The sequence below is a fragment of the Malus sylvestris genome, chromosome 1 (genome assembly GCF_916048215.2).
Source record: "Malus sylvestris chromosome 1, drMalSylv7.2, whole genome shotgun sequence".
Lineage (NCBI taxonomy): Eukaryota > Viridiplantae > Streptophyta > Magnoliopsida > Rosales > Rosaceae > Malus > Malus sylvestris.
The window spans coordinates 26287201-26308604 of NC_062260.1; the positions used below are offsets into that span (position 1 = coordinate 26287201).

The 21404-nt window shown below is 39.7% G+C and overlaps 2 protein-coding genes across 2 annotated transcripts; both read left to right on the forward strand.

The window, feature by feature from the left end:
• Positions 1 to 6092: 6092 nt before the first annotated feature.
• On the forward strand, positions 6093 to 8178 carry LOC126627701 (3-ketoacyl-CoA synthase 5-like). Its single transcript, XM_050297217.1, has 2 exons — positions 6093 to 7174; positions 7475 to 8178. Exons 1-2 carry the CDS (start codon positions 6278 to 6280, stop codon positions 7958 to 7960), a joined length of 1383 nt encoding a protein of 460 aa, XP_050153174.1. The 5' UTR covers positions 6093 to 6277; the 3' UTR covers positions 7961 to 8178.
• Positions 8179 to 17228: 9050 nt separating this feature from the next.
• Positions 17229 to 19960, forward strand: LOC126627717 (subtilisin-like protease SBT1.3). The gene has a single exon (XM_050297235.1). The coding sequence runs from the start codon at positions 17367 to 17369 to the stop codon at positions 19716 to 19718; it is 2352 nt and encodes a 783-aa protein (XP_050153192.1). The 5' UTR covers positions 17229 to 17366; the 3' UTR covers positions 19719 to 19960.
• Positions 19961 to 21404: the final 1444 nt, after the last annotated feature.

Genomic DNA, 21404 nt, shown 5'->3' on the forward strand with positions numbered 1-21404 from the left:
CCAAAGGCGGATGCACATTGGGACCTAGGTGGTCCTAGGACCACCCCGAGTTCAGAAAATATACATGTTAAGGTCTTCCGAGGACCCTCTAAATGTTTTGTACGGGTCCTTTTGTACCTACCAAGTGTTTGATGTAATACCTGTTAGGACTACACTTGATAGGTTGCGTGGACTACACTGGACAAGTTGCGCGGACTACACTCGATAAATTTTCTCGATATCGCTCATCAAATGTTTGACGAAATGCCTCAATGAATAAACTAAAACTCTTTTGCGTGCTTTGCGCTCTGTTTCTATCTAAAAAACTTGGACCGCCCAAGATTCAAATCCTAAATCCACCACTGAGCCCACCTGTCACATCCAGGCCCGGGGCGGATCATTTTTCGGGCCTGCTCCACCACCGTAGCACGATATTGTCCGCTTTGGGCCCCGACCACACCCTCACAGTTTTGTTTCTGGGAACTCACGAGCAACTTCTCAATAGGTCACCCATCATGGGAGTGCTATGGCCCCCTTCTCGCTTAACTTCGGAGTTCCTACGGAACTCGAAGCCAGTGAGCTCCTAAAAAGCCTCGTGCTAGGTAGGGATGAGAATATATATTTAAGGATCACTCCCATAGGCGATGTGGGATGTCACAATCCACCCCCTTAGGGGCCCAACGTCCTCGTCGGCACACTTCCTGCCAAGGATTGGCTTTGATACCAATTGTCACATCCAGGCTCGAGGCGGATCATTTCCCAGGCCTGCTCCACTACCGTAGCACGATATTGTCCGCTTTGGGCCCCAACCACGCCCTCACGGTTTTGTTTCTGGGAACTCACGAGCAACTTCTCAGTGGGTCACCCATCATGGGAGTGCTCTGGCCCCCTTCTCGCTTAACTTAAGAGTTCTTACGGAACCCGAAGCCAGTGAGCTCCCAAAAGGCCTCGTGCTAGGTAGGGATGAGAATATATATTTAAAGATCACTCTCCTGGGCAATATGGGATGTCACATCACCCCTCATCCTTAATGTAAATCCTATCGATTGTTCAAAAAAAAAAAAAAAAAAAAAAAAACCCAACCAAATGAAAACAACTAAACAAGCATACATCAATGAAAAAAATCAAGGGAAAGTATCCAAAAAATTAAATCATTTCTAAACAGATGAACACGTCTAAAAAGGATGTAGCGAGGACCAAGCATGGAGAGATCGAAATTATCTTGATGGAGCAATGCCATAGTAATAACAACTACTACTAATTGTTAAAGGAAGATGAATTTTTATAGGTGGGAATAGGGGGACCAAACACATATATAAAACCTAAAAGAATATTCTCCCATATAAAGAAAGACAAGCATGCATGACACCAACCAACCTTTTTCTGCATCAAGTTTTGTTTTCTTCACTTTATCTTTGCAATTGTTGTTATGTGCTGCAATCGTTCACGGATTTCTTTGCGTTTTCGTCTGAGTTCATATGCGAAGGACCATTATAAATTTAGGGGTGTGATATCCACACACTCTATTTTACTTCTCACACACATTTTTAATTTTCTGTCGTTTGATCAGATGAATTGAAGAAGATCAACGGACAAAAATTATCAAGGGATGTGTGAAAAGTAAAATGAGATGTGTGGATAGCACACCCCTAAATTTATAAGGATAAATACCCTCCCATCACCAATTTATCGTGATAAGTGTTTATTAGATGAGTAGTTTGTATTTTGAATATCTGACAAGTATTTATCAAACAAGCGTCGCTACGGAAACTATATTGCAAAGAGAGTCTCCATTACATGGCTGTCGACTTTGGAAGTTTACAGTGATTGCGTTTCTAGAAAAATATGGACGCATTAGTGGAGAATATTAATGTTTGCAAAGCATATAAAACATTCTTAAATAGTTAAAATACTATGAAGGCCACATAATAGGGTTATGTTGTGGATCATCAAGGACAATCTGTCACTATAATTAGGTAAGAGATTTTGTAAGGTTTCATATGTGAGATCCATAAATCTAATTAAATATTGCCATATGGATAATTTTTTTTTTTAGTACAGTAATATTTTTACATTAAGGGGAGGGTGAGTTCGGTTAAGTCACATAATTGGCAACCTAATTTGGTATCGAATTCATCACGAGAATCGAACCTAAGACATCTCACTTCCAAATGAAGAGAAATACCAACAGCCGTAGTATTAAGTGGCACATGGATAAATTTTAAACTATATAAAAAGTAAGAGAAATGCCAAAGAATACTCTCTAAAAAATGAGACTTTTCATGGATTTTTTGTCATATGTTTTTGGCACAATATTTTATATTATTGGCACAAGAATTCTCTCTCCTTAACATTTCTTAAAAAAATAATTTAAAATCATTAAAATTAAATTTAAAAAAATAAAAATTTACGAGATGCGCCTGCATTTTCACAATAGCAAGAATAATACTCAATGCCAAGAAGAGAAAGGAGGAGGCCATCGGCAAAAGGAGATCATCGTCAACGAAAGGCCATCTCCACGGTCCGCCCTAAGGTACCGTTTGGTACGTGGGACGGGACAAAACGAAGTGAGATGAGACGTTCTGTTCCACGTTTGATGAGCTTAAAATGAATGGAACGCGCTGTTTCACGAGACAAATTTTTGGTGAATTTTCGTTCCACATCCGTGGAACACAAAATTATAACCTCTCCGTCTTCTTCTTCTTCCTTCTTGTTTCCATCCGAGGGCATCTTTGCTCCCTCTCAATTATGTTCCGTCCTGTCCTGTCTCATCCCGTCCCATTTCGTTCCATCTCGTCCTGTCTACATACCAAACGATACCTAAGAGCATTCTCAATGGAGGCTTTATCCTCTATGAAATTACTATCTTTTAAGTCTTAATGAAACATGTAATCTCTAATGAGTTGGAAAATGAGGTTAGATCCACTACTGGAGCTATCAACTTCCTTTCTTGAGTAGCATAAAATTGGTCTACATCTAGCCCAAAAAAATAATGGGTCCCACAAAAAAGTAGCAACTCATATGAGGAAAATTCTATCACTCTCTCTCCACTTGCGAATGCAATTATACTCACATTTTATTCTTTTTTTTTAATTCTTTTTTCTTACATATTTTTATTGCAATTTGACTAATTAATAATTTTTTTTTAAATTCCATAAGAATTAAAATTTCAAATTGATTTAACGTTCATGGATATTTGTGGGTGAAATTTTCAAATAATTTTTTTTAAGATTGTATGATATTAATTTACCAATCGGTGCTAGGTAAATTGTTGTGTTGTACTTGAAAATCAAATTATTTCAGATGGCAAAGTGGGGATTTGTATTTTTCAACGGATAAGATTGAGATAAGATAAACTAATCAAACGAACGATTCATAAGTGATGAAATTTAATTTTGTCATAACTTGAACTTTTTCAAGTTGAAAGGGTTCATAAAAAAAATTTAAGATAGCACGTCCAAAAATCAACTTAAGAAAAGTTAACACAAAAAAAAAATCATCGCATAATCAAATTACTCCATAAATAAAAATATATAATTGCATATAGAGCTCTAAATAAATAACTCCGCATTGGTAGAGATTATTTTATAAAGTTCCAAAGATTCATCGGAATTCTAAAATGATTTATATCCATCACTTTTTCAGCCCCATATAAAGACTCTCACAAAAAATGCTCTAAAGGTAGCCAAAAGAGTTGGCCGCTTGGGCCCCAATTTCGGGGGCCCCAATTTTTTCTTTTTTACTCAATAGATACATGTTATATATAGTAAATGTAGAAAAAAAAAATTGATTACAAACTGACAAGTAGTGTAGTGGAGTTCTTATACTTCCTCTGTTTTGAAAATGAGCCCATACCATGCATACCAATTTAGGAATCTGCTTTGCCGGTCCCATCTAGATGTTCATAATTGATGATATGGTAATATAATTAAAAATTAATTATAAAAAGACAAATTATTTGATTGTTATACATTGAAAGACTTATAAACTAAGGGCCTCCTAACAATGCCTTGCCTAACTCCCGAACTCTCAAAGCCGGCCCAGACCATCATTGTAATGACCGAGTAGAGGATGTCATCCAAGATTGTCGAATTGCAAATTTCTTGTTCAGATTGGCATGCTGTCTCAAATTGAGGGAGAGAGGCTGCAATGGGAGACTGTCGGTTGTTGTTTGGTGTCAGACACCAATGGGGATGAGCTGATGGATGGGTCAGATGGAAGTTGGTGTGGCTGGATTGGGGTGGTGTATCTGTGTGGCCAGAGTGAGGAGGGGAGGAGCCGACGTATCGACGGTGAAGGGATGAGATTGAAAACAGTGGTATCAGAGGTGGAGTGTGGATGGGCTAGGGGTATTTGGGTGAGGTCAGAGTGGGTAAGATAGTGGCTTGCGGCGGGATAGATGATGGCTTTGTGGTTGAGTGATTTCTCGGAGGCCAAATCCTCTACACTCAAACTCTTACTGAGGTTATAGAGAGGCCACTAATATTTTGGTTGTAGAAGATTTGATCTCGTTTTTACCAAGCTTTTCTTCTTCTTCTTCTTCTTATTTTTTTGTTATTTATTTGTTATCATTTTTTTAAATTTAAATTAATTGATTTTTTATTTTTTTTAATCCATGTGGAATCCTCATGTGTACATCAACAAACTAACAGAAGTTTTAACAAAAAAATAATATTGATTTTCACCATCAATATCCAGAGACTATATTAATTAATTTTTAATTTTAGAAACAATCAAAATTGGATGGGTCAACTTTATAAAGGCATTTTAACCAAAATGGTTATTGAAATTAGCATAATGATTCACTTTGGTCCGTAAAAAATCTCTGTTAAATAAAGAAGAACGACAAAAATACCCTCAAAGACCAAAATATAAAATTATGCAAATTTCAAAAATTATTTTGACTAAAATAACTTTTATGAACCATATGATAAAAATCTTTGAAAATGTTACCTAGAAGATTTTCAATTTCGAAAAGCAAAAAGGTGATGTGATAAGTCAAAGTCACCATATATCATACCACCACATTGGTATAAATGCATAAAGTGAAATGCACCACAAGTAGCAATCCCATTTCTACATCATGATTCATGATCAATAGTATACACCCCAAAGCTTATCTTGATAATACAACAACAGATAGACATCGATCCTTCATGTGATCAACCTCACTTGACCGTTGAGTTCTTCTACCTTTAACCAAAATATAGATGAACGTGAATTCATAAATGGAAGGGAGTAATTCTAGAAATTGAGACTCTTTTGGATCTGGAATTGACGGATATAAAAATCTAGACCACTCATTTTAAATTCTGTAGTTTTTATTAACCTATCTCACTAATCCACCTCACACAAATTAGAGGTGCAGATTTCTCTTTCTCTCTCTTTTTAACGGATCGAAACTCCGAGTCTTTGGACTCCAACTACATAAATTCAAAAAGAATCTCGACTCCATTTTAAGGTATTTTATATGTTTGTCTCTTTTATCATATAATTTGTAAATAACCGTGATACATTAAAGTCAAATAGATGTCAAACAAGCAGCTAATCTATAATTTATAGAGTGACCTTATAAAACCATTTGAATGTCACCCTTTTTTAGAATCATGTCATTATGAAAGATCAAATAGACGTCCAAAAAGTAGTCAATGTGCAATTATTAGACGATCTTACAAGCTCAAATGTCTCTCTCGTCAAACAATATCATCCACAAGATCAAATAGATGTTAAAGAGCTAATATGCAATTATGTTGTGATATCTTCATTATAACCTCACTTAAATTAAGAAAATTGTTATTAGCATTCCAAAATTCTCATTCTACAAACCTAACGTTTCATATTTGGAAAGAAAAATACACTTATGAAGAGTGTAGAATGAAATTTTTAGAATATCAATAACACTTCACTAAATTAATTGCATTTGTGCTTTCAAATACTAAATCAAATCAACATATCCGGTACTTCGGAGTATTCAAAAAGTTTTGGTAATGGCCATTCTCTTACACAAAATCCTGCAATTTTCCTGACACATGGTAAAAGCGCAAATTTTGACTACAACACCACTATCATAAAGTGTGGCCATTGAAACTGTGCTTCTGGTTTTTATTGCAATGCAATGAACCTCACCTGCCTCCTGCAACTCCATCTCACCATTCAAGAACCCTCATTTAGTTTTCTTGCACTCTCCATTAATATTTATACACTTCTGTGGCTAAAGACTTTATGTTCAAACCCTCAACCCCCCCAACACCAACCAAATCGCTTCTGATTTTCTTCCTCTGTACTTTCTTCTTCTCCCATGGAACTTCAAAGACTTTTGCTCCTCATAATTGTAACTACAGTGGAAACCCTAATTGTCCTGCAAAAAAGAGAACCCATTTTCCACTTCATCCATCTCCCATGCCTAATCATTTTCTTCACCCTCCAGTCTTGCTTCTTCTCAAACCCTACTCAAGTCTATTTGGTGGACTTTTCATGCTTAAAACCACCAAGCTCCTGCATTGTTCCCTTCTCCAAATTCCTCGGAAACGCCTCAAAGTTCGAATCTTTCGACAAGGAAAGCCTCGCTTTCATGGCGAAAGTGCTCGCTTCTTCAGGTCACGGCCAAGAAACCTACCTTCCTCCAGCCCTACACCACATTCCGCCATTATCCCACCACCAAGAATCCATCGAAGAAGTCCACATGGTGCTCTTTCCCATCATGGATGATCTTTTGGCCAAAACAAACCTTTCTCCGCAAGAAATTGACATTTTGATAGTGAACTGCAGCGGCTTCTGCCCTTCTCCTTCTTTCGCCTCCATTGTCATCAACAAGTACTCGATGCGAAGCGACGTAAAGAGCTACAGTCTCTCTGGCATGGGGTGCAGCGCAAGCGCTTTAGCCATTGATTTGGCTAAAAATCTTCTGAAAGTTCACAAGAATTCTTATGCCGTTGTTCTTAGCACGGAGATTTTATCAACGGGCTGGTATGCAGGACACGAGCAGCCTAAGTTGATCCTCAATTGCGTCTTCCGAATGGGGAGCGCGGCAATCTTGCTTACGAACAAGAAACGAGAAAAAATGAATTCGAAATACGAACTGTTCCTGACACTAAGAACCCAGAAAGCGTTTGATGATAGGGCTTATCTTTCGACCATACGCGAAGAGGACTCTAATGGAAAACTTGGCGTCACCATCAAGCGAGATATTCTAGAGGCATGATCTGAAATTTCGATAGTAATCTCGAAATTTCTTCAATTTATTTCTGAATACAACATTTTTTTTCGATTTTACCTTAAATTTCCATATAGTTTCTCCAGACATTGGTATCAATAATCCTTGCGTGATCACATTGATAAGTTAAGAACAGTTCATATTGTCTATATAAATGTGATCAGCGATGTGATTAATAAACATGATACAAATAGCAACACTTGTAAGAATAGTTGCAAATACTAGTATCTTTTAAAGCTCAAATAATTTCTGCTAACATCGATATTTAATACCTTACCACAGGTGGCTGGAGAGTTACTTCGTTGGAATGTGATGGTTCTCGGCTCTTCAATCTTGCCATTCTTGGAAAAATTTCGATATGGGGTTTCAGTAATCCGGAAGAGGTACATTGACAAGTCTACAGAGATTTACGTGCCGAATTTCAAGACTGTGATCGAGCATTTTTGTTTGCCGACTTCCGGGAGGCAGTTGGTGAGCGAGTTGGCCAAAGGGTTGAAGCTTGGGGACAGGGAAATGGAGGCTGCTCTGATGACACTGCACAGATTTGGGAACCAGTCATCGTCTTCGCTGTGGTATGAATTGGCATACTTGGAGGCCAAACAAAAAGTGAAGAAAGGTGATAGGGTTTGGCAGCTTGGAATGGGGACTGGGCCAAAATGCACTAGTTTGGTTTGGAAATGCATAAGGTCCATGGCTGAAGATGAGTCCAAGAAGGGCCCATGGGCCGACAGCATCCATCGATATCCGATGGTTGCCATGGATCGATGAGTTTGAATGGAATTCGTGGATCACATGATCAAATCGGCCAAGAACCGACCTAATTAACGTTTGCAAATTTTCATTTATCAACTTTCACAAATTTGCCGGCAACGAAGCAAACTATCAAAATTTGAAAGACTGCTGCTATTGTGGATTTTAAGTTGAAAAATTGTACCCGGTTCTTTTCTTATTGTCTTTTATGTGACATTAATTCTAGATGCATGGGATATCACTTGTTCCTACATATTTAAGAGTTAAAATACTTACAAACAACAAAGTAGAAATGTGAAAATTTGTTTTATACTCCCAACATATTTAAGGCCATGAAATTGAAAGTTTAATACTCACAAGTTTAAGTCTTGAAGGATGCCCTTGAAGTAAAGGGACAAACGTCTGAGACTCTGTGACAAGAGATTGTATACAATACATATATTTTCTCTAAGTGAGCCGGAAGCATCTTCACGTATATTACCTACCACTCCACCATTCTGTGTCTATATAACATCCATGTAAATTTATGACATTCCGATTCCAAGTTCCAACCCAATTTATGAACCTCATCTAAATCTGTCCTTATCAACTGTCCTCAAATTACACAAACCTATACCACGATATTTTTTTTCCCCAAAACGATAGCCTTGAATGCTGGAAGAAGAAGAAAAATATAGACGTTGAGAGCAGTAAATATATGGGGCAAATATTTATGGTTTTAGCAACGGGACCAAAAGAGTACACAAGTAACCATATATATCGCCATTGTTACCTGTGATGGTGGTGAATCATGCGTTCCCTTCATCTGTGATAGTGATCACTGGTGCCATCTGTAACCTGTTGTGATGGAGCATTTTGTTGGTATATGGTCCAGCCCATGATCAATGTTCTAGATTATTCTAGTAAGCAAGAGAGATGGCTGGAGCATGCTAGACAATTCTAGCATGTTATTAAGTTGATGGAAGAAGCTAGAGAGTACTAGCTTCCTTGGTTGCAAATGGAAAGATCTAGAAGCCACACTTTTGTGGCTAGTCTAGATCTTTCTATGCTAGAGGTTTGAAGAATACACTAGAAACTAGTAGAATGCCAAACCCTCACCTATAAATATGGGTGTGATGTTGTAGTGAAACAACAAATCAAGAGAGTAGTGAGTAGCAAAGGATCAAGTCCAAAGCTAGAGTTCCACTCCAAGAGTGAGAGTGAGAGTGTTCCACTACACATTGTGTGAGTGAAGTTTAGTGTGATAGAAAGTGTGTGTCCTACTTTCTTGTATCCATCAAGCCTTGTCTTTGGCTTGGTAAGACTACTCTTGTTGTACTCATCTTTTCATATAGTGAAGATTGATCCTTGTTTGGTGGACGTAGGCATAAATTGCCGAACCACATAAATTTTTGGTGTCCATTTTCTACTTTACTTTGTGCATTCTCTATCTTGTAGTACCGACATTCCTAACAAGTGGTATCAGAGCCCGGTTGGCTCGTACTACGAGATGGAAGGAAGTGGCACTATGATCAAACTCACCAACTCCAATTGGGTAACATGGAAGCCAAGGATGGAGGACATTCTCTATTGCAAGGATTTGCATGAGCCAATTGAAGGAGATGCCGCTAAGCCCGAGAGCATGTCCGATGCCGAGTGGAAGAAGATGAATCGCAAGGCTATTGGCACAATTAGACAATGGGTGGATGATAGTGTTTTTCACCATGTGTCTAATGAAACCAATGCTCGCGAGTTTTGGACGAAGCTTGAGTCCTTGTTCGAGAAGAAGACCCCAGCCAAGAAAGCCTTCTTGATCAAAGAGCTCATCAATGTGAAGTACAAGGATGGTTTAAGTGTAGCAGAACACTTGAACAATTTCCAGAATATCATCAACCAGTTGGCTACTATGAAAATGACGATCGAGGACGAGCTACAAGCGCTCTTGTTACTTGGATCCTTGCCAGACAGTTGGGAGACCTTTGTGGTGAGTATAAGTAACTCTGCTTCTAATGGTGTTCTTACTCTTGATAATGTTAAAAATAGCATGCTCAATGAAGAAACAAGGAGAAAGACTTCTGGCACAGATAGCAGCCAAGTATTTGTCACAGAGAACCGCGGAAGAAGCAAGAGTAGAGGGCCTAGAGGTCATGGCAGGAGTCCTAGCCGATCCAAGTCAAGGTTCAGGGGTGCATGCCACCATTGTGGCAAAGAAGGCCATATGAAGAAAAATTGTCGAGTTTGGAAGAGAGAGCAAAGGGAAGGAAACAATCAGAAGAAAGATGATACTGGCAATACCACCGCTGTCATATGTGGTGATGTACCAGAAATATTGTCTGTTGGTGAATGTCTGCATATGGGCAACTCTGACAGAGACATTGAATGGATCTTTGATAATGGAGCTTCCTTCCATGCTACGTCCAAACGGGAGTTCTTCAGTACATACAAAGAAGGTGACTTTGGCATAGTGAAGATGGGGAATGAAAGCTATTCCAAAATTCTTGGAATTGGTGATATCTGCTTAAGAACTAATCTCGGCTGCCAATTGATGTTGAAAGATGTGAGACATATTCCTGATATACGTCTCAATCTGATATCCATCGGTACCCTTGATCGACAAGGATATTATCACCATATTGGCGAAGGAAAATTGAAGCTTACTAAAGGCTTAATGGTGGTAGCAAGAGGACGACTTTGTTGTACGTTGTACCGGTCAAATGCCAAGGTTTTGAAAGGTGAGTTGAATGCTGTGGAAGACTCATCCCTAGACTTGTGGCATAAGAGGCTAGGCCACATGAGCGAGAAAGGCCTACAAGTTTTGGCAAAGAAGTCTCATATTCCCTTTGCCAAAGGTACGTCGTTAAACTCTTGTGAGCATTGTTTATTCGGAAAACAAAGAAGAGTTAGTTTTTCTGTTCCATCTACAAAGAAAGGAAACTTGTTAGATCTTGTTTATTCAGATGTGTGTGGTCCCATGGAAGTCGAGTCACTTGGAAGAAATAAATATTTTGTTACTTATATTGATGATGCTTCACGAAGGGTGTGGGTGTATTTGTTGAAATCCAAAGACCAGGTGTTTCAGACATTCCAGGAGTTCCATGCCATGGTGGAGAGGGAAACTGGGAAACCTCTCAAGTGCCTTCGTAGCGACAACGGCGGCGAGTACACATCTCACCAGTTTAGAGAGTATTGTGTAAAACATGGCATACGTCATGAGAAGACAGTTCCTGGAACTCCACAACATAACGGTGTTGCTGAAAGAATGAACCGAACCATCATGGAGAAAGTCAGGTGTATGTTGAGGACTGCAAAATTATCTAAGCAGTTCTGGGGTGAAGCTGTAAGGACAGCCTGCTATTTGATCAACCGATCTCCATCAGTACCATTAGGTCTTGATGTTCCAGAGAGAGTATGGACTGGTAATGATGTGTCTTACTCTCATCTGAAGGTGTTTGGTTGCAAAGCTTTTGTGCATGTGCCCAAAGAGCAGAGATCGAAGTTAGACTACAAAGCTACACCGTGCATCTTTCTTGGTTATGGCGGTGAAGATTTTGGTTACAGATTATGGGACCCATACCAGAAGAAGTTTATCCGAAGTAGAGACGTGGTCTTTTATGAAGATCAAACAATTGGGGATTCGGATAAAGAGGCACAACCAGATGGCGCAGTCAGAGGAGTTGATCCATTAGCTTCAGATGAAGAAAGTCACGATGACATCCCTGAAGCAACTGCCAATGAAGTGCCTGCAGAATCAGATAATGCTGATCAAGAGGAGCCTGATCAAGATGTGCCAGACCATGAGATTGCTGATCAGGGGGAGCCTAGTCAAGAAGAGCAGATTCAAGGAGAATCCAATCAGGGGGAGCCTCTAGCCCCGCAAGAGAATGAAGATCAGGTCAGAAGATCCAGCAGAAGTCGAAGACCGTCTACCAAGTATTCTTCATCAGAGTATATCATGTTGACTAATTATGGAGAGCCCGAAACTTATGAGGAGGCCAGAGCTCATAACGACAGTGATAAATGGATGAAGGCAATGGAGTCAGAGATGGATTCCTTATTAAAGAATAATACCTATGAGCTGGTGGAGCTTCCAAAGGGCAGAAAAGCATTGAAAAACAAGTGGGTGTTCAAATTGAAAAATGACGACAACATGACAAGGTACAAGGCTCGTTTGGTTGTCAAAGGTTTTGGTCAAAAGAAAGGAGTTGACTTTGATGAGATTTTCTCACCGGTGGTGAAGATGACTTCCATTCGAGTTATCCTTGGTATGGCAGCAAGATCTTGAGCTCGAGCAGTTAGACGTTAAAACTGCATTTCTCCACGGTAACTTAGAAGAGGAGATATATATGGAGCAACCCAAAGGCTTTGAAGTCAAGGGTAAAGAAACTTTGGTGTGCAAGCTCAAGAAAAGCTTATATGGTCTTAAGCAGGCTCCGAGACAGTGGAATAAGAAGTTCAACTCATTCATGGTGAGTAATGGGTACAAGAGAACTCATGCTGACTCTTGTGTCTATATCAAACAATTTTCTGGAGGTAAATTTATCATTTTGTTGCTTTATGTTGATGACATGTTGATTGTCGGTCAAGATGCTTTTATGATTAAAAAGCTCAAAGAAGAGTTATCTAAGTCCTTTGACATGAAGGACTTAGGGCCAGCCAAGCAGATTTTGGGCATGGAGATAATTCGTGACAGAAAATCCAAGAAGTTGTGGCTGTCACAAGAAAAGTATGTTGAACGGGTGCTTGAAAGGTTCAACATGAAAGCAGCCAAATCGGTAAGCTCACCTTTAGCCAATCATATCAAGTTGAGCAAAGAGTCGTGTCCAAAAACATATGAAGAAAAGGAGAAAATGGCAGTTGTTCCCTACTCTTCAGCAGTAGGAAGTATCATGTATGCAATGGTGTGCACACGGCCAGATATTGCTCATGCAGTAGGTGTGGTGAGCAGGTTTCTCTCTAATCCAGGGAAAGACCATTGGGAAGCTGTTAAGTGGATTCTCAGATATTTGAAGGGGACTTCTAAGATGTGCTTGTGCTTTGGCGGTTCCAAACCAATCTTGGAAGGATTTACAGATGCTGACATGGGAGGTGACCTGGATGGTAGAAAATCTACGTCTGGGTACTTGTTTACTTTTGCAGGGGGAGCCGTGTCTTGGCAATCCAAGTTGCAAAAGTGTGTTGCTTTGTCTACAACCGAGGCTGAATACATAGCCGCTACAGAAGCATGCAAGGAGTTGTTGTGGCTGAAGCGGTTTCTCCAAGAGTTGGGTTTGAAACAAAGTGATTATGGCGTTTATTGTGATAGTCAGAGTGCTCTGGATTTGAGCAAGAACACTGCATACCATTCACGCACCAAGCACATTGATATTCGTTATCACTGGATTAGAGATGCTATCGAGAACAAGATGCTACAGCTGAAGAAGATTCATACCGATAATAATTCTTCAGACATGTTGACAAAGGTGGTCACAAAATCAAAGTTGGAATTCTGCATTAAGGCTGCTGGGATGGACTCCAGGTAACTTGGAGTCATGATCGGAATTCCTCCCTCATGGACTGGAGGGGGAGATTGTTGGTATATGGTCCAGCCCATGATCAATGTTCTAGATTATTCTAGTAAGCAAGAGAGATGGCTGGAGCATGCTAGACAATTCTAGCATGTTATTAAGTTGATGGAAGAAGCTAGAGAGTACTAGCTTCCTTGGTTGCAAATGGAAAGATCTAGAAGCCACACTTTTGTGGCTAGTCTAGATCTTTCTATGCTAGAGGTTTGAAGAATACACTAGAAACTAGTAGAATGCCAAACCCTCACCTATAAATATGGGTGTGATGTTGTAGTGAAACAACAAATCAAGAGAGTAGTGAGTAGCAAAGGATCAAGTCCAAAGCTAGAGTTCCACTCCAAGAGTGAGAGTGAGAGTGTTCCACTACACATTGTGTGAGTGAAGTTTAGTGTGATAGAAAGTGTGTGTCCTACTTTCTTGTATCCATCAAGCCTTGTCTTTGGCTTGGTAAGACTACTCTTGTTGTACTCATCTTTTCATATAGTGAAGATTGATCCTTGTTTGGTGGACGTAGGCATAAATTGCCGAACCACATAAATTTTTGGTGTCCATTTTCTACTTTACTTTGTGCATTCTCTATCTTGTAGTACCGACATTCCTAACACATTTTGTGTTATGTACAATATATAGCTCCCTTCCATGGAGGATATATCAAATAAGTTTGTTTGAGGGGAATTTTGTAGGGCTATCTTCGTACTGTGTTTCAACTATCTGAATCTTCTTTTTTTTTTCAAGTACCACTCCACTTATATATCAACCCCTAAAGCCTCAGTTATATATATGCACATCACCTTGTGCGTTTGGTCTAATTAATTATCAACATATGAAGTAGGAGCTCTTAATTAAGTCAACAAAACAGCTTCTCCTACCTCCAATTATCAGTTTAAGCGGCTAAACCTAAACCTACCCGATTAATTAAAAAGTAAGGTAACTTCATGGATGATTTTAACCTCGTTGGTGGTTGAAATTGAACAGTGTTTTTTCTCTTCTTTTTTGTATAGCATTTACTGCCACCAGCATTGCTGGTAAATTTAACACCACCGGTCCACCGAGACCGCTATAGTAACCACTGCATGCAGATGCAGCAAGTTAGCAACCACCTTTATAGAGATCACCGCGAAATTAAACGGCCAAGTGGGTGGCTGAGCTTGCCGTGGGGATGGGGGGTTTCCAAAATTTTCTTCCCTCCACAAACATAAAAAGCTGGGCATTTTCTGACCCGCATGTGTGTATTTACTCTGCTATCAGAACAAAGGATTTAATCTACCTTTCTCCTTAGTGGCATTGAGTTGTCATACATATTTGCTCCCCATCCAACCTCATCCTTTTTTCCACACCAAGAAAAAATAATTGAATTTTGTTTACTTCAAATAGATAGATGCCATTCAAATAATATTTTTTTCTTGTTCTTTGATATATATATATATAAACAAACAAAAATCATTTGCCAACAAAATTAATTACAACGACTAATGATCTTTTTGGGTTATATTTGAGAAATCTTTTACATGCACATTATCATGCAATGTTACCGATCCGTGCGTTAGAATTCGAAACAGACTATTGCAGTGAACTTGTAGCAATAGTCAAATCCATGTGTTCTAGCATATGAGTAATACTACTTTGTAGTGTGACATTCAGATCATCTCCAACCAAGAGTTATATGTCGAGTTTAGCTCTAAAATTGACAAAATCAATCTCCAATCAAAATGCTAAAGGGAATTGGGCTAAAAAAATCATGCTAAGTTCAGCCCCAACGTAGGCAACATGTAGCTTAGGCAGGCTAAGTTTGGCCCCCAAAAGCAATAAAATAAGAGAAAGAATAAAAATATAGCCCTGCATGGTTAGAGATGAAAAATTTAGCACTAAAATAATATTTAATGGGAATTGTTATTGACACTTTAAAAATCTCATTCTACATTCCAAACTTTCTATATTTGGAAAGAAAAATACACTTGTGAGGAGTGTAGAATGAGATTTTTGAAGTGCCAATAACATTCCCATTTAAAATATTAATTTTTAGAGACCTAAGATATAGTCAACGCTACTGTTAACCCTTCATGATTAGAAAGGACATTACATTGAGAATTTCCTCTGACATGATATACATGAATTCCTGGGGACAAGATCAAAATAGATGTTAGTTTTGCACAACATCATTTAACCTCAATCAAGATTCTGCAATGTCTTGGAAATTTGATAGGACGTTAAAATATGAGAATAAACCTACACGAAACGCACAGTTGTTTGACAATTGGGACAAAACCATCAATTTCTTTCATGCTCCCCACTAGAGGAGCTAGCTTTGTAGAATGGCAGTATTTGACTAGATTATCGAAATTCACAGAAGTTGGATACCAATGCATGGAAAAGCCCTTCACCATCCTTCCCTATGTTCCAAAAACTTACGCCTGTAAGGTTACAACGGTCAGATTACTGTGACGGTATTTTAAATTAATTATAGTATTGTTATGCAATATGATTTTCTCATTTAACAATACTTGATTGATTTAGAATATTGTTACAATAACATTTTCGTAATATACAAAGTCATTCTCTTTGAATATATACGATCACCTGGATTATCTAACTTATTAACGGTTTAAATGGCGATCTTAAGTCAATAAGGCTCCTCGCTTTGCGAGAGTCGAAAAAAAAAACGTCTATGGTACGCAACCTTACTCTAACTTTACAAAAAGACTGTTTTCACGACTCAAATCCGTGACCAGAAATATTCAATCACGGACCAAATGCAGCATCATCCAAACTCTTTAGGATCGATTTTTGCGGTGCTGAGATAAAGTTCCATTTCTGTGGGACTGGATGGCCCATAACATTGTAGACAAAGTTACAGTCCCACTATTATTAAAGCAATTCTGTACAGTTCATTTGTTATTCTTGCCTCATAATATTATAGGGATGTGATATCCACACACTCTTTTTTACTTCTCACACACACCTTTAATTTTCAGCCGTCGGATCGGATGAATTGAAGAATATCAACGAACAGAAATTAGCAAAGGGTGTTTGAAAAGTAAAATGAGGTGTGTGGATAGCACATCCCAATATTCTACTCCCAACTGCCCACCTTACTTACCACCAGTAATGCCAATGTGGCATTCAATACTCCAGACCAAATTATAATGTTTCTGTTTTACTTTATTCCGGAGGTGAATTTAACTCTAGTACTGTACAAGGCTACAAATGCAAACTTAATATTTATGATTTATGCATGCAAAACATATGGTTCAATCAAGCATACAAATTATACCATGCAAGAAAATTGAAACACATGACCGTGCATAATTGGAATGGAACACAGTGACATCTCAAGTATAGGTAAGTTTATCTCTTGCTGAAGACTCGATTTCTTTTTTAACGAGGAAAATCATCAATCGAGAGATGATAAGAAGGAATTGGTATATTATCAAATTCATTAACATAAGTAATCGATTGTGTATATTATCGTGGAATCCAAACTTTTTTTTTACTGCGTGTATTTCATGAAGGAAAATTGAGTTCAATAATTTTCAAAATTCACATTATAGTAAACATGAGAAAGTAAAGAATCGAAATGGTTTCAATTCTCATTTACCGTACCGTAAGTAACGATATCACAACAATCAAAGGGAATTCAACTTGTTCCATGACAGCAGCTGGCCAACTCTGCAATATCTACTTAGCAATAGTGCATTCATGAAAAAACCAACCATCTTTAATACGTGCACATGTTGCCGCAGCAGATGTCCCTCTCCCTCCTTTCTCACTGATATTTCTACCCTCCAAAATACCATTTTCCATAAACCCTCACTCGCTCACTCACTCCCCCACTTCACTATCTCTTCCTCAACACTTCTCTTCTTCTTCTTCCTCCTCATTGCCTGATGAAAATGGTGGAAAAACCAGAGAAATGGCAGGTTTTAACCCTAACAATCTTCATGTTCTTCAACATTGCCCTCTCTGCGAAAACCCCATTGACAAAAAAGACCTACATTGTCCAGATGGACAAGTCAGCCAAGCCAGAGTCTTTCTCCAACCACATAGATTGGTACTCATCAAAAGTGCAATCCGTACTCATCAATCCAGAGAATCAAGAAGACGGAGGCGAAGATCAACAGAGGGTAATCTACACTTACCAGAACGCCTTCCACGGCGTCGCTGCCCGGCTAAGCGAGCAAGAAGCCGAGCGGCTAGAGGAGCAAGACGGAGTCTTGGCGATTTTCCCAGAGACTAAGTACGAGCTCCACACCACAAGGAGTCCCCTGTTTCTTGGGCTCGAACCGCATGTCAGAGCCAGCACCACCAATGTCTGGTCACAACGAGTCACCGACCACGACGTCATTGTCGGGGTGCTGGACACGGGTGTCTGGCCGGAGAGCCAGAGCTTCAACGACACTGGCATGACCCCAGTGCCGGCCCACTGGAAGGGAGCGTGCGAAACCGGCCGTAGCTTCACCAAAAGCAACTGCAACAAAAAAATTGTTGGAGCGAGAATTTTTTATCACGGATATGAGGCAGCCACGGGGAAGATCAACGAGCAGACGGAGTTTAAGTCGCCGAGAGATCAGGACGGGCATGGGACCCACACTGCCGCCACAGTTGCCGGGTCTCCGGTGCGCGGTGCTAATCTTCTCGGGTATGCTCGTGGAACGGCCAGAGGAATGGCGCCGAGTGCGAGAATTGCGGCGTACAAGGTTTGCTGGGTCGGCGGCTGCTTCAGCTCAGATATTCTGTCGGCGGTGGACAGAGCGGTGGCCGATGGAGTCAATGTGTTGTCTATATCTTTAGGAGGAGGTGTGTCTTCTTATTACCGGGACAGTTTGTCCGTGGCGGCTTTTGGGGCTATGGAGATGGGAATTTTCGTGTCCTGCTCCGCCGGAAATGGAGGGCCGGATCCTGTTAGTCTGACCAATGTGTCCCCCTGGATAACCACGGTTGGAGCTAGCACCATGGATAGGGATTTTCCAGCTACTGTGAAGCTCGGAAATGGCAGGACTATTACCGGGGTTTCGCTCTACAGGGGAAGGATGAAGCTGTCAACAAACAAGCAATACCCTGTTGTGTATTTGGGAAGCAATTCAACTAGTCCTAATCCGAGCTCGCTGTGTTTGGAGGGGACGTTGGATCGCCGAGTTGTGGCCGGAAAGATTGTGATTTGCGACCGTGGGATTAGTCCTAGAGTGCAGAAGGGAGAAGTGGTGAAAGAAGCCGGAGGAGTTGGGATGATCTTGGCAAACACAGCTGCAAACGGAGAGGAGCTTGTGGCGGATTGCCACCTTGTTCCGGCGGTTGCTGTGGGAGAGAACGAAGCAAAGGGAATCAAGCATTATGCTTCAACAAGCCCGAGAGCCACCGCAACTCTAACATTTCTTGGAACTAGAGTTGGGGTTAGACCGTCGCCTGTGGTGGCAGCGTTTTCATCCAGAGGGCCTAATCTGGTAAGCCTTGAGATTCTCAAGCCGGATATGGTGGCACCAGGAGTTAACATCCTCGCCGCTTGGACAGGCGCATTAGGCCCGTCCAGCTTGCCAGCAGATCGTAGAAACGTGAAGTTCAATATACTGTCCGGGACTTCAATGTCCTGCCCCCATGTGAGCGGCATTGCCGCTCTGCTCAAGGCAAGGCACCCGGATTGGAGTCCGGCTGCAATAAAGTCCGCCTTGATGACAACCGCGTATGTCCACGACAACACGCGAAAGCCTCTACAAGACTCCTCAGCAGCTTCAATTTCAACCCCGTATGATCACGGTGCAGGGCACATAAACCCGGTTAGGGCTCTTGACCCGGGATTGATTTACGACATTGAGGCGCAGGACTATCTTGAATTTCTCTGCACACAAAGGCTAACACCAACACAGCTCAAAGTTTTTACCAAGTACTCGAACAGAAGTTGCAAGAACAATCTAGCCAGTCCCGGGGACTTGAACTACCCGGCACTTTCGGTTGTGTTCCCGGAGAGAACAAATGTTTCTGTTTTGACACTTCACAGAACTGTCACTAACGTTGGCCCTGCGGTTTCGAATTACCACGCCATTGTTTCACCGTTCAAAGGTGCTTATGTGAAAGTCGAGCCTCGGACGCTGAAATTCACCAAAGCCAATCAGAAGCTGTCATACAAAATCATCTTCACTACGAAATCCCGGCAGGCAGTCCCGGAGTTCGGCGGGTTGGTGTGGAAGGATGGAGTGCACAGGGTGAGAAGCCCCATTGTTGTAGTGTGGCTGCCACCACTATAAATCCTGCACCGGATTAATTTTAATGTGTGTTTTATTAATGCTCTTTTGAATAAACAAATTTTCTGTAATAGTTAGCATCCTTCCTCTGCTTCTTGCTGTGATCTTCTAGCTACTGTCAACCTTAGAACACAAGCGAAACAACGATGTGTAGTGAAAACGTAGATTACGCAAGTTCAAATCACATTGATGTTGTTAATTAGAAGATTCAGAACTAGATTAGAATAATTTCTTAATTTGCTCAATTTCTATATTGATTCACATGTTTCTGCACTATTTTCATGTCACGACTCACAAGCATTTGGTAGGAGTTCTGGTAGTTTTTGCGAGAATGACAATTTCAGACATGCACGAAACAAAACAAATTTAAACACGACACGTTATAGGACATGAGATTCACGATATTTGTAGCCGCATAAATATGAAGATTTTATGGTAGGTTATACCTTACCAAAATTTCAACTTGTCCAAAGGATTAAGTGCACTTGATATTCGAGATGTCTCACTAATTGTGTGAATATTTCAATTCGAATATGTCTCCAGTTATACTCAAGTTTTTCTCCGAACTGTTTGAGTACAATTTGGATCAAATTCAATACCGTCATGAACAGCTTACAAACTAAACTCAAGAAATGGGATTACCAATTTACCAGCATTAACCTTTTTGTTTCTTTTGACGAAAAAAAAAAAATTTAATGCTGGCGGGACGTGGGCCTATTTGGACTCATTCTGATGGGCCTTCTAAAAATTTAAAACCAGGCTAGTCCAATTCGTATTTGAATTTCCCAATACGTTGAAGAATTATTTTAGGATGATGTTATCCAAACACTCATTTCTTCCTTTCATACACTTCTTTTGATTTTAGGCAATCGAATCAAATAAATTGAAGAAGATCAAATGACAAAATTAATAAAAATATGTGAGAGGTAAAAAATATGTGTAAATAGCACTACCCTTATTTTATTACTAGCTTCTTTCTTTTGCATTTGATTTTTTTTGGATACTTTATTCTTTCTTTTTTTAAATTGGCTTAATTTTATATTTAGAATAAATTCAACAAAAAAAAAACTATTAACTTCTCAATAAGAAGCGGTTATTTCTTTTTAATTTTTTAATTACTAAATTGTTATTTAAAATTTACTAGAATATGCTACGTACAAACTGTCACTTGTTGTGGTCTATTTTTATCTGACAGAGAGACTAAGGCCGTCGGCAGAGAAAGAGAGGAGAGATGTGTGTTTGTAGAATTGTAGGGGAATGTATGTGTTGTTATCCCTCCTACATTGTGCCTTTATTTATAGTAGTAAATGGAGAGAAGATATTCCTTCTCCTCCAAGTAATACAAGTTGTAATAGGAAAGGATAACTAGAATCAAATCTAATATAGGATTTACACAATCATACTTATTCTAGGAATGTTTACAACACTCCCCCTTGAGTGTGCAAATACTTAAGGTAGATTCAGCATCATGCAAAAGTTGAGAAAGTCGACTCGTCGACATTGATTCAAAGGAACAACGCTTATTCTCAATAAGGTAGGAACTTGCATAAGTAGTAAGTGTCACTAAAAAAACCCTAAGGCTATGGCAAAAACCCGAGTAGGGACAAAATTCATAGTCTAAGGAAAAATGCGTGAGAAATGCAAAGTCAAAAGAAATGTCTACAGGACGTCATCAGGGATATGACCAGC